Raw genomic sequence first — 12728 nt, forward strand, 5'->3', positions numbered from 1 at the left:
AATGGAAATACGTCCCCCTTTCTAAGTTGCACTTGTTACACAGAGGAGAAATGGATTGGTCAATTTAGTTTAAAATAACAGGAGTAATATGCAGCCTGTGCAGTATCTTGCACTGAGTTTCTCTCAACCGGTTACAAGTAGATGTGGACCTGATCAGGCGAATAGTTGCCTGCCAATCATCCTCAAGATATTCATTATTCAAGTCTTTTTCCCATCTATGAGAGATGTCTGGTAAATGGTAAGAACCAAGAAGTGAGTAAAATGATGCTATAAAATGTTTTCTGTTTTTGCGCTCTAGGAGAAATCTCTTAGCACCACTGTAAGAGATGTTGCTAGAGAAAGAGGTGATCTGTGAAGACACAAAGTGCCTAATCTGTTAATACCACAAAAAAATGGTGCTTGGGAATACTGAATGTCTCCTGTAGCTGCTTGAAGGACCGTAAGGTATTATCTCTCAATAAATCGCCAATTACATGAATTCCCTTGTCCCTCCAAGAGAGGAATGTGGGTGAGCTGACACCTGCAGGAAAATCAGGATTTTGAGTTATGGGAGACAGTAAAGACTTCACATTTTCCTTCCCAGGTATTTAGATATATCATGCCACATCCTGATACTGATGTAAATGATAAGATTGCCTTTTACTTCTGGATTTATCTTCTTTGTTTCACATGTGATTAAGCTCCATGGGAAGAAAGGGTGGCAAGCCCAGGAATCAATACAGGTCTCTCTCTTAACATATGAATGTAACCAAAGCTAGAAATGGTGTGCATGACAGGCCCAGTTATAAAACAATATATTAGGCATAGAAAGACCACCCATGTCTGTAGGTAATTGTAATATCTTAAGCCTCTGCCTACATTTTCTGCCTTGCCAAATAAATTTGGAAAATGTCTTTTCTAAGTTGATTTTTGATTTTGTTGGTTGATTTTCTTTGATAGATATAAGGGGAGCATTTACATAGGGGATAAGAGTCGAGGTAGCATATTCATCTTAATGAGACTGATTGGACCAAACAGGGAAAGGGGTAAGTTCTACCATCGCTCCAGGTCTCTCTTGACTGAAGTACAGATTGGGGCAAAATTAAATCTTCACAGATCCCTCAAGTCTGAGGACACTTTTATCTCCAAATACGTAAAGTCAGATCTCAACCATCCGAAAGGGAAGTTCTCCTGAACAAATGTAGCATTTAGGGCTCCCAGTGGCATAGCTTCAGATTTACTAAAATTAATTTTGTAGCCAGACATGTTACTAAACTTTTTGAAAATATCCATAATTGCAGAAATTTATAGAAATTTTGTGTTCCTTATGTCCTATTGTTAAGCTTTCTATTTTTTATACTTTTATATTTTCTATATATATATATAGTTTTTATTATTTCTATTTCTTTAACGTCTTGTGAGCACCTTGAGCAACTGTAACAAAACAGAAATTCTGAATATTAGCAGTAGTCAGGAAAAACAAATATTTTTCCATACTGTTCTCTTTTTTTCATACTTATCCAGACCGGGAAATTACTAAAATCATATATACCCCAGCACTGTCTTTTCTCTTGTGAAAGCAAAGCATACTTTTTGAAAACACTCCTGATTAAGTATACAGTAAGGCCTCAGATCTTCTCTTGTGTACTATGGTGGCTGCAGTAAGAGGACAAAAAGGGAGTCAAGGGGACAAAAATAGTTTTGAAAAGTGAGAACTAAATGCTTTTTAGGAAGTCTTTTCAAAGTGTGTGTTTTGCTTCACAAGAGAAAAGACTTGAGAAATGTTTGTCGGAAAACATACCAACCCCATATACAGAGCAGCACGTGGCAACCTGTCATTGACAGTACTAACACAACATTGTGGGGATACATTAAAAATTAAAAAGTTTGTTTAGCAAAACTTCAATAACACAATTTTCCCAATGTGTTAGCAGAAGTACTCATTACATGGCGTACTTGTAACAGTTGTTCTTGACTTTGTTGTAGCTGCCTAGTGTAGTTACGACTCCTGCTGCCACACCATAGGAGAAGAGGACCTGAGTGCAAGCCTCCATCCACACCTGATAAACAAAGATAAAAATCCCTGTGTGTTACAGCCCTATAAATAATGTTTATACATAACTAGTTTTTAACAGAAAATACAGTATGTTTTGAAGGAAATTAAATACTGACTGAATTATGTTTTCTATTAACATAATTAGCAAATGTTAATTATCGTACCTGGCAAGTTGTAAAAATGTTAATATGAAACATATCAGTAAATATTGACTGATATTATATTTAATTTGTTTTTTGCCAAAATAAGCATCATTGAAATACTATTCATTTGTAGTGATTTGAGCATTATTAAAGATTTTGACCAAAATCACAATCTTTCCCTAACCTTAACCAAAATCAGGATCTTAACCAAAGTGCTGTTGTTACAGGAGTCTGGACGCAAATCCTGGACTGTTGTACGTCCCCATCCACCCGAAAGAGTAAATGTAAATAAACATTGTTACTGAACATAATCCAGGCAGGTGACCATATCATACATAATTATGAATTTATCCAATTTATCCAATCCAATTTAGTAATATTCAAATGTAATTCCCAGGAGACAGGGTTGTCCAAGGTGTCTTACCTGAGGGTCTGCAAGGCGGGATGGTTCTGGATACAGGTAGTAGACCACACCTTGCCAGGCTCCTGGCAGCGTCAACCCCCTGATCAGCAGGATGATCAGCATCACATAGGGGAACAAAGTTGTGAAATACACCACCTGAAATTTCAGTGGTTTTTTAGTATATGGTTGGCCATATACAGTCACTCAAACACTGCTTCTCGACTCCTGTTAGTGTATGTTACTCCTTCGAGCAGGGCTGTAGGCTATATGTTTGAGCAGCAGTCCTTCTGCAATGTTGGCAGTAACAGAAACAAAATCAAAAGCTAATGCTTCTTTATTGTCATGTTGGCACAATGGGAAGAATGAGATGTGTAAATACAAGGACTTTCTTTGAATGTTAACGTGAATCTGAAGACAAATTATTCTCCATTTCCGACATTCTCTTTTCTGATTTTGTACTGGGTTGTTTCTCCACATTGCTTTCTGCTTGCCAGAGATGAGGGTTTTTTGTTACCTTTTTAGGTGCAAGTGATCTAACACAGGTGTTACCAGTAGGGCTGGGTATCGGCAAAGCCTATACATCTGAAACAGAAGGTGCTGTATTTTTTTTACGCTTTATCTATCCAGATAAAAACATTAAGAACAGTTTCTGTATGATGTTTATTAGACCTATGTAATCTGCATTGGAAGGGCACGTTGTCATGAGCTGTATCTTGTATATTTATTATTAGCTATGTGGTATGTGTATGCACCTTTATGTAATCTGGTGGAAAAACATTAAAATGTAAAACCGTACCATACCAAACAAATATCTGCTTGCGTGTCCCCGTGTATGCATAGTGTCCTGTGAAAGAAATGGCCACCCTAACACGGAGCAACGGTTGATAACTTCAGGTAATATATGATTTTATATATATATATATATATATATATATATAATGGCAAGAATTTAGAACAAAGGTGCACCTGGCATACATGCAGATGTTATTATCAATAGTCTAGTGGCAAACTGGTGACATCGTCCTGGACCCAAAAGATATCACAGTTTGCAGTGTTTTGTACACAATCAGTTGTGTAACACTATTACATTTTGTCCAACATGCATTCGTCAAAGAAAATGAGAGCATAAGACAGGAGACAGGTTTGTCCCCTAAATCCTCACATCAATGTTCACAAACCTTCCCTGTGGAGCTGACCCCTTTCCAGATGCAGAAGTAGCAGACCACCCAGCAGGCCAAGAGACACAGCAGCAGATCCCACTGTACTGTACCAACCTCTGCAATTCCCCCAGACATGGATAGCACTCCTCTTCTGTATGGGGAGACCAGACACTCAGTGATGGTTACACACATGAAGACTTGACAAATTTAAAGGTGCCATATGTAATATTCTGAAGCCATTTACGTCTTAACTATAGATTGATCACTTTCTGTTGCCAATTTATGAAAGGGTTGCAACATTCCCCAACATTCTCGGTTCCCTATTATAGCTGGACTGATTCCTTTGTGAAGGTTTCATGTATGGATGTGAAGTGCTTTCTCTCTCCGCTGTTCTACAATGTAAACAGTGTTAAACACTAGCTAACGTTACCTTATAAATGGAATCTGTAAACGAGTCCATGTTGTGATATTGTGGTTTTAGCTTGCTTCCTAACATGGACAAATTGCTCGCTACTCTCAGCTAGCTTCATGCAGACTCCCAGGGCTGATCTAGCTGGTAAATTGACTGGCTTGCTGTTTGCAGGTTACTTTGCTGGCTGGTGTTATGCGGTATGTTTTTAATTTTTTTTTTCTAGCATCCAGACTTCTATAGGACCTTTAACAATAGACGTTTTTACTTTACTATATAATTCATCCATTGCTGCTGTCCTGTGAGATTGATGTGACAACATGACTCACTCCCAGAACTCAGAGATTGAAGACTTGATAAGATTTCCAGAGGTCCAGTTTACTGTCAGGTTGCCACTGTGTATTGCCGTCCTGTTTAAAGAGGTGAGGTCCACACATCTGTCTGTTGATAGGAAGAAAGATGATCACACTGATTAAATTCATAATGTGGAACATTTTGTCAAGTTGTGTACTTACATTACCCCAAATGTTTCCAACAATGTTGAAACCCAGACAAATCTGTAACTTTATTCAAGGAAACAGTGCGTTTCCTACTTGCCTCTAGATGCTATAACTTCCAGGGAATACGGGATAAGTCAAAGAGTGAGGAAAGGAAGTCAGCAATTGTGACTAAACGTAACATGAATAATAATAATCTAATTTTCATTGCAGATGATGGTTATTTAACAATGAAGTCAACAGTGCCCACGATCCTGTGCTACTGAAATCATTAGCCCTCTATGGCATGATTTTTTATTTTAGGAGGAAAAAAATATTTCACCCTTGTTTTTGGGAGCTTGGGGGTCCCTGATAATATATCAATCATAAAATGATAAAATGAGGAACAAACAAGCAATAAATACATTAGAATAAGTTTTATTTCAATAATAACAACAATTTCAACAAGTATTATACTATGAGGAACACACTGAGCCTTAGTCATTCACTCAAAATTAAAAAGATAAAATAAAGACCAATAGTGAGACATGTACTAATCAGGAAGGATGACATTCTAGGTAATCAGTGATATTGGCACTGTGGGGTGTTCTCCACCGGGGTAAGTGTGGAACATCTTCCTCTGATGCATCATCATCAACTTCATCTTTCCTCTTCATCCACAGACTCTTTGTCAAGAGATAGACCATCTGTTCCAAAAGGGAAGATTAAAATTAGAATAGGTCATATACCTCTCTTCACCCATGCACGCACACGCACGCACACGCACATGCATGTTCATTACATACAGTATGTTACTCTACTGACTGATTCTGATCTCCTTATTCTCCCTCAAACCTGATTCTTGGGTCCACTCTTCCTCACTGTCACTCTCCTCAAGCTCGCTGTCCTCACTGTCAGAAGGAATAAGCCTAACTGCTCGATCAACTTCCTTACACCCATAAAATGTTTGTGCATACATTTCATGTGAGTAATAGTAGATAGTAAAGCAAAAAAATTGATCATGGTAATAACTATGCATCCCTGCACATCTCCATCCATGAGAATGTTTTTCTTCAAACAAAAGTGGTCTAACTGCACAATGTTGCCCTGAGGCAACGAAGGAAAAACTACAATTTTACTATATAAATAAAGACAAAAAGTGTCTTTACTCAATCAAATATGCTTCTTCACATATTCATGTACATCACAGATATTATTTATACAAAGTTATTCAAATTTAAACATGTTAAAAAGTGAAATTTATCTTACCTTCTGCTAGCAGTGTGTCCAAGCCTGCGATGGTTCCAAAAAGGACTGTTCCCGCCACAGACAAATGGTCAAACCGACGCCCACCTCAAATTTCATTGGTCACAGACTTATCATCAAGCTTTTAATTTGATTAGTTATTTTTTAAAATTTAAAGGGGGGGTGTGTGGGCCAAAATAGTGGTTTGTTGCCTGAGGGCAACACCATGCCATAGAGGGTTAAACTACATCACTACACATTATTTTTTTGATGTGAAAGATCCTTAATGGCAGAAATGACATCATACTGTGCTTTTAAGTTTTAATCTTCATTGATCATCGGTATGTCATAATATGGGTATTATTTTCACTTCTTAAAGGAAGTGTGTAGAATTTAGTGGAATCTAGTGGTGAAAGTGCAGATTTCCACCTTTTGAATACAGCTCAGTCTTTCAAGAATATGGGAGAAACTATGTAAATGTTTCACCATGTTCTGCTGCAGCCTTTATGTTCATCCGACAGTATTCAGTATACATCCAGCCTTCCTCAGCCTATACTGACCTGTATTCCAGGGATTGTTGCAGGTGGCCCATGGCAGAGGGTCTCTGAAACAGTAGATAAAGTAGAGGATGGCCCAGGCCAGGATAATATTGTAGATTCTGGAATACAGCTGGATCACTATGGTTGAGTATCCAGTCCCTGCAGGGAGAAAACATCCAAGATACCTTGGTTTAAGCTCCTATTTGATATAGCACTGAGAAATATGGCAGTGCACATGGACACAGCGGCCACTACAGGTCCGGTAAAAATTATGTTAAATGTTACTTTAAAGAGGCCCTGGTAGCTCATCTGGTAGAACTTGTGCCCTATCAACAAAGACAGAGTCCTTGCCGCAGCTGCCCAACCTGTGGCCCTTTGCTGCATGTCAACTCCTATTGCTCGCCCAACTTTCCTGTCACTCTTCAGCTATCACTATCAAATAAAGGCAGTAAAAGTTCCAAAAATGATCCAAAAAACTATTCAATTTTTAGAATAGAAAAACCGGCTTCCATACAATACCAAGAAGCTGTGCTGTCTTACCCTACGCGGACCATGGTGCAAAGCTCATGGCACTGCCCACTTCTTCCATTCCAACAAAGATACGCCGAAGGTGTTCATGTAAATGTGACAAATGAGCTGGTCTTCATGCTAAGCTACAGGATGACCCCAGCAGACCAGCTCTTCCAACTGTTTTCATCGCTGATGTCTGTTCCCTGGACAATAAACTGGACTATCTCAGACTACAGCTGACCACCCAGAGATATGGATAGATAGATAACTTCAAATGGCATTGATACAGACACAGGCAATGTCAATTCCTCTTTCCTCTACCTAGCCATACCATACTTGGATAACAACATTGATATCAGTTTAACAATAAACACAATCATTCTCCAATAGCTGGTCTGGAAGTTGAAGTTAAAAATCCCTTTGTAACTGGATCCTGGACTTTCTCATATAGTGTTTTCCCACCAAATTAGCTCTGTTTCTTGAACTGGTTCGGTTCATTGAGTGCACCCCACCCCTCCCTTCCCACACACACACACACACGCCCCAAACCCATGCATATACACACCCTTCTTCACTTTGCGGCCTGACTACTTTATTATCCTGTATACATATCCTCAGGAAGCCAATTTAAAATTAAATTTTAAACAGAATTTTAAAGAACTGGTGACCTTTTGTTTTCACATTTCAACAAATGTCTTATTAATATATTATAATATATATTAATATATTTATCTTACAGAATTTCTTGCTTCCATTACCAACTGCCTTTTTGCACATTATTGTATATTTGATATTTTATTGTCTATCTTTTTAGCATTAGTAAATGTCTTATCTGTTGTGAAATTGAATGTTTACTTTTAGTATTAGGAAATATCTTATCTGTTGTGCCTGTGCACTTTATCTGTTTCACCGTGGGAGAGTGAGAAACGTCCTCTCGATTCCTTTGTATGTCTGGTTTATGTGAAGTAATTGACATTAAAGCTGACTTTGACTTTTTTGACTTTGATTCCTCTGTGCCAATAGAGCTCATAACACATATTTGAAATATATAGACTGACAGAGTTTGGGAAATGTTCTTTATTAACAATGAATGACGTGATTACCCTGTGCCAGTGGACAGAGCTGGATCCAGCAGGTGGTGGGGCCCTCCTGCGTGTACTGACCAATCGCAGTCTCCAGCAGGAAGAGTGGCAGGCCACATAGCACAGCAAAGAAACAGTAAGGCAACAGGAAGACGCCTGCACACACAGAAACAAACCAATGATGCTTTATAATAAGATGAGGACTGGATCATCTCAAAGAAGTTTTTCTCCAACTATTCTGCACTAGTTGAATAAATAGAAATAAATAACGGATAAGGTCCGTGTATGTTTTGGTCATTGGATTTTCCTTTCAGAAACGGGTATTAAAAAACAGAAAACGAGTGGTTATTTGATTTTCGTTTTAAAATACAAAAATTAAAATTGAAATACAAGGCGTTTTTCTTATTTGAGCTACTGTAAAACATAGCCTATTGCTCAGTGTTTCCTGGCTACTGATGGTATATTTGACTTTTACACATATGAGACTACAAACATACTTAATATCAAGCATTTTTATTATCAATTTGGAGAAATTCAACAATAAAAGTCCATATTTGTACCTCCATGTGGCATATTTTCATATATTTGAGCTACTGTAAAAAGACTTTGCTCAATAATTCCTGGCTATGGATGATATATTTGACTTCTACCATCTAAGACTACAAGTATACTTAAAGCAAGCATTTTTACTGTACCAATGTGGAGAAATTGAAGAATAAAAGTCCCATATTTATACTTCCAGATTCCATATTTTCTTATATTTTTGAGCTACTGTAAAAACATATTGCTCAATATTTCCTGGCTATGGGTGAAGCATTTTCATTATACTTCAATAATGCTGCAGTAATCATGACAAAATTTCACACAAATGTTTAATAACATCTTGATAATATAAACACTAAACACTAAACACAAAATCCTACACAATTCTCTATTGTTTACTTTTCACACAAAATGCAATGCCAGTCCACATTCTTCTTATTTTGCATCTCTGCTGTGTCCATTTGTAGGTAAAAGGGAAAAATAATTAGTTTTAACTTCAAAACACCATACTTACTACCTACTGTCTCTTCCTCACATATTATTTTTTAGATTATTCAGTGTGACAGCTGTTGCAGTTGGTTCCACATACAGTTTACATTTTTATAGTAGCTCAAATATAAGAAAATATGGAATCTGGAAGTACAAATATGGGACTTTTATTCTTCAATTTCTCCACATTGGTACAGTAAAAATGCTTGATATTAAGCATGCTTGTAATCTTAGATGTGTAGAAGTCAAATATACCATCCATAGCCAGGAATTATTGAGCAAAGTGTTTTTACAGCAGCTCAAATATATGAAAATACCACTTGGAGGTACAAATATGGACTTTTATTGTTGAATTTCTCCAAATTGGTACAGTAAAAATGCTTGATATTAAGTATGTTTGTAGTCTCATATGTGTAAAAGTCAAATATACCATCAGTAGCCAGGAAACACTGAGCAATATGTTTTTACACTACCTCAAATATGGTCAAATATGCAATCTCTGGAGGCATAAATATGAGACTTTTATTTTGGCATTTCTCCACACTGGTGCAGTAAAGATACTTGATATAAAGTGTTTTTTTATTCATCAGGGGCGCATGAAACACTTTTATGTAACATATTTTAATTATAGCTTACTGTTCTAAATACCTTTATTTTGAAAACCGGAAGTAAATACGCTGTTTCTCCGCATTTCCCATAATGCTGAGAATACTTGTACACTCTAAATTTAAGTGCGGCTGATTTGACCACGGAGATCGGACTCAGGGCTGGATTGACCGCAGTCTACTAGCCTACTGTTTCTTCTACACAGCACCGTCCTGTAAATGACAACATCCGGTCTCAGAATATGAAAAAACAGGCCTTTTTTCCGTTTCTCTTTTCTAGTGATTTTATTTTTTGTTATATGAAATAGAAAATGAAAATCGAATCATTTTTTAAATTTCGCTCATCCCTTTTTGACCATGAAAAAGAAAAACACCTTGTATTTCAATTATAATTTTTGTATTTTAAAACGAAAATCAAATAACCACTCATTTTCTGTTTTTTAATACCCGTTTCTGAAAGGAAAATCCAATGACCAAAACATACACGGACCTGTGAAGACCCCATTAGTGATTTCTATGAAAGGTGTGATTATGTCAAATATTACAGTATAATGACTTAGTGTGTACCAGCTTACCTCCTCCATTCTTATAGCACAGGTAGGGGAATCTCCACACATTGCCCAGGCCCACCATGTTGCCTGCTGATGTCAGAATATATTCCCTTTTCTTCTTCCATTGTTCCCTCTTTTCCACTTTGGTCTGCATCTCTGTGTGTGCCTGATCCATACTAACTGTGCACACCCCTGTCAGCTGGGAGTCACAATGGGTAGATGCAAGGATGACTGTTTCCCAAGGATGTACCTGAAGGGGCAGGTGTAGCAGGTCTAGGAAATGTTTGCTAGGAGAAGTTTGTTATCTCTGCTTGCTGATTCAAATTAGTTGATTCATTTCCAGGTGATGGGGTTTGCTTATTTGGCTCAACATCTCATTTTATGTGTGTAACTAACATTCATCTTGTTCATCTAATACAATCTTACTTGTGTTGATTTTGCTCCAGGGCTTGGAGAAATACTCTGAACATTTACTTATTTATATATATATAAAATTGATATGAAGATAAATAGAATAAGAATAATAAATTAAATTAAAGCTGCAAGCAGCGTTGGGTGGGACCTCACACTCCACGCAACTTGGGGCGTGCTGCGGCCGCGTCACGTGCCGTCGTAACACGTGGGGACCACAACATGAACATTACATGTAAATCAAAACCATGCAGCGCTTACTTCCTGTTGCCAGTAGGTGGCGCTATCACTATGTCTGAATATTGTCATGTAGACGTGTTCAGGGCGGGACTCTTATCAAACACATGAAGTTTCATTGAGATTCGACAACGTACGCTGAAGTTATGAGGAAGTGTTCAGGGCGAGACTGTTACAGAATATATATGGACATTGCACACTGAAGTTATGAGTACTGTTTTATGGTGAATCTGCTGAATATGACAAGTCGTCACTGGCATGTGGTTTGACGTACAGTCACAAATAGTACAACTTTTCATCTACAGTTTGTATGACCACAGAATTCAAAATGGCTGAATTCAAAACTTTGACGGCACGCCAAGGACACACCCTTCAACGTACGTGCACAAATAGCACAACTTTCAATTAGTATCATACTTCGACTGTACAGACCAATTTTGAAGCAGATCCAATGAATTCCCTAGGAGGAGGAGTTCAAATACAACACGAAAAATCACAGAAAATGACCAAAAAATTCAAAATGGCTGACTTTGATGGCACGCCACGGACACGCCCTTCAACGTACATGCACAAATAGCACAACTTTTAATCAGCAACATACTTTGACTGTACAGACCAATTTTGAAGCAGATCCGATGCATTCCCTAGGAGTTTGTTCAAATACAACGCAAAAAGTTTGCCGAAAGTGAAAATCAAAATCAAAATGGCCGACTTCCCCTGGGGTTTGGGGTATGGGTCCAGGAGGCTTTTTCCTAGATCTCGGCACGTTTCACGTGCCTACCAAGTTTCATATATATCGGTAAAACGTGTAGCCGGGGCTGCTTTTTTTAAATCCTGTAGGTGATGCTACAAACATGACAAACACGATTTTTGGTATGTGAGCTTCAGGCACCAGTCTACACGTGCCCTGTGAATTTCATATTCATACCTATTATGGTCTCCGCACAGTGATTTACCATGCCACCAGAGCGCCACCTAGTGGCGGATTGTTGTCACATTTATTAGCTAGCCTCAGAGAGCAATGGGCAAGCATCATAACAAGTTTCATTTTAATCACAAGTGCTGATGAGATATAAACTTCTTCATTTTAAATAGCGCCACCTTGTGGTGATGGCCTGAAATTGTGTACGATGCCTAAGGAAGACATGGGGAACTATGTACCCAAGCTTCGTGTCAATCGGACATACCAATGTGGAGAAATAGTTCACTTCCTTTTTTGATGAAAAATCGACAGGAAGTTCTAATTTTATAGTGTGCGTACTTTTTTAAATATCAAAATTCTTCAAATTACTTTTTTATTAGGACGGTCTCCAGATGCTATGTGAAATATTTAGTGCGAATCTGACAAAGAGCATTGGAGGAAAACAAAAAAGTAGTTTATGGACATAGCGAAGACAAAATTATAGGCGGAAGTAGGCGTGGCCTATATAGGAAGATTCAGCTCCATTCACCAAACGCGTGGATATTAGGTTTTTGAATGTGCGACAAACGATGCGGGAGTTATTAGCCTAAACGCACTTTTCATGAAAGTAGCGCCACCTAGTGGCTGACCCGAAAGCGACGCATAGAATATCAAATTTTTCACCAGGCCTGACCTCTTTGCCAAATAAAAGTGAGTTTTCTTATATGTTCAGGGGGGCAAAAACGCAGTCAAAGGCGCTAAAAATAATAACAGGAAATCAAGCAAAAACAATAGGGACCTCCAGCGGTCGCTGGCTCTGTCCCTAATAAATATTAAATGCATTTGTTACATATAAAGTATGATCATTTGATAATAATAATTTAGAAAACAAATATTTAAATCAAAATAAGTTAGAGAAGACATTTACATTTTTTTACTGAATGTCAAAGCCTGAGATCCTCAGATGGTAAGTATGTTTCGGTCTTAAT

At 37.8% G+C, this 12728-nt stretch overlaps 1 protein-coding gene across 1 annotated transcript; it reads right to left on the minus strand.

The window, feature by feature from the left end:
- Positions 1 to 1922: 1922 nt before the first annotated feature.
- On the minus strand, positions 1923 to 10365 carry LOC127361019 (sodium- and chloride-dependent betaine transporter-like). Its single transcript, XM_051395583.1, has 7 exons — positions 10215 to 10365; positions 8024 to 8158; positions 6432 to 6569; positions 4480 to 4591; positions 3760 to 3892; positions 2603 to 2737; positions 1923 to 2039 (listed from the first exon to the last, which is right to left on the minus strand). The coding sequence occupies exons 1-7, from the start codon at positions 10363 to 10365 to the stop codon at positions 1923 to 1925; spliced, it is 921 nt and encodes a 306-aa protein (XP_051251543.1).
- Between the last annotated feature and the right edge of the window lie 2363 nt (positions 10366 to 12728).

The sequence above is a fragment of the Dicentrarchus labrax genome, unplaced genomic scaffold (genome assembly GCF_905237075.1).
Source record: "Dicentrarchus labrax unplaced genomic scaffold, dlabrax2021, whole genome shotgun sequence".
NCBI classification, from domain to species: domain Eukaryota; kingdom Metazoa; phylum Chordata; class Actinopteri; family Moronidae; genus Dicentrarchus; species Dicentrarchus labrax.

Bases quoted from the DNA above. Each gene is read 5' to 3' on its own strand.
- LOC127361019 (XM_051395583.1), bottom strand. From the start codon at position 10,365: ATGGATCAGGCACACACAGAGATGCAGACCAAAGTGGAAAAGAGGGAA. The intron at 4,592-6,431 runs GTCAGTATAGGC...TCCTATCAACAG, and splicing joins CAACAATCCCTGGAATACAG to ACAGATGTGTGGACCTCACC. The intron at 2,738-3,759 runs GTTTGTGAACAT...CTGAAATTTCAG, and splicing joins GGGTCAGCTCCACAGGGAAG to GTGGTGTATTTCACAACTTT.